The 1,398-nt window shown below is 36.1% G+C and overlaps 1 protein-coding gene across 1 annotated transcript in view; it reads right to left on the reverse strand.

The window, feature by feature from the left end:
• Csn3 (casein kappa) overlaps window positions 1–1,398 on the reverse strand; it is a 5,206-nt gene that overhangs the window by 3,420 nt on the left and 388 nt on the right. The window contains exon 2 of the mRNA XM_008829590.1: window positions 1,047–1,076. Coding sequence (XP_008827812.1) covers window positions 1,047–1,076 — 30 coding nt within the window. The remainder of the gene's footprint in view (window positions 1–1,046; window positions 1,077–1,398) is intronic.

Consider the following 1,398-nt stretch of genomic DNA (forward strand, 5'->3'; position numbering starts at 1 on the left):
ACCATTGTTGGCTTCTCTTGGAAGCATGGAGGAAATGATTCCTCTGTGTTGACCCTCCTCTTTATAGACTGGACACTGGTTCAAGTCCATCTGGTGGGGTCTCCTTGGCCTCCTTGATCAAGAGGTCAGATGACCCACCACCATTACAGGACATTTTGTGAGATGCTCGTGGTCCCTGGGAACTAATCGACCTAGGATGGCAGGGAGCAAAAAGTGTCCTTTGTATCCCTCTGACCCAATTAGTATAGATCTCAAGGTATGTCTGTTAAACATCCAAGAAGGTTAGTTCCACCATTGTGGCATTTTTAATTACTGTGTGTCTTGCAGATAAATCTTGGGTAATGACCAGTTGGTCTCAAATAAACCTTATCTAGAGATATTTTTCTTGATCTATTATGTATAATTTGTCAGTAGATTGTAGGAATAATGTGGTTCCCTCCCAGAGGGATTTTTAAAGAGAAATTTTGACTCCAAGAGTTTATTCTAGAAAATTATATAATAAATATTAACTTGAAACCATGTTGAAATTTAATAATAAATAAAGCAAGAACTCTCTCCTCCAAAATTTTTATAATCTTAACAGGAGGGCAGAAACTACTATCCAAGGTGCCTCTTTTTGTTGTTATTGAATGAACATGAAAATAAAACACAGCAATAACCCAAAAAACAACAAAAACGTGTTAAAATGAAAACAATGAAAAGAAAAGAAGCAGAACCTTTTACTTGGTCCACCTTTAAACATAATGTAATTCAGTGCCTGCCACCCATCAGGCTGCTAATGGACTCAGAGCCCAGGAGAAGAGCTGGCAGGTCCACAGAATGGGGAAGAATGCTACAGATGATAATAATTTGAATGCTAAAATGTATGAAGGTCTTTGAATCCAGTTGAAAGGATTAAATATTTATATACCTTTTAGATAAGAGACATTTTAATATATATTAAATAATATAATGTATTAAATAAATAATTATGTATAATTTTAATATAATCCACCAATGTAGAATATTGTATTTTGAAGGCTAACATAAAATTAACACCAACTTACTGCTGGGTCCTGGTTTTGCACCTCTGCAGCCTGAGGAGATACAGAAAAAGAAATAATCAGAAATATGTAAAATCTTTAATGTCTTTAAGTATCTAGTCCCTACAAAGACTGGGAAGCTGGGAGAGATAGTAATTTAATCCAAAAAATTTATGATCCTGGATTATGATTTTGTAATTGATTTCAATTTTTATGAACTATGTATACACTATTTTCTAGTTTAAAAATGTATTTTTACGGGTGTGGTGGCGCATGCCTTTAATCCCAGCACTCGGGAGGCAGAGGCAGGCAGATATCTGTGCGTTCAATGCCAGCCTGGTCTACATAGTGAGTTCCAGGACAGCTGGGGCTACAG

Source organism: Nannospalax galili, unplaced genomic scaffold (assembly GCF_000622305.1).
Source record: "Nannospalax galili isolate Female #2095 unplaced genomic scaffold, S.galili_v1.0 scaffold50, whole genome shotgun sequence".
Taxonomy (NCBI): domain Eukaryota; kingdom Metazoa; phylum Chordata; class Mammalia; order Rodentia; family Spalacidae; genus Nannospalax; species Nannospalax galili.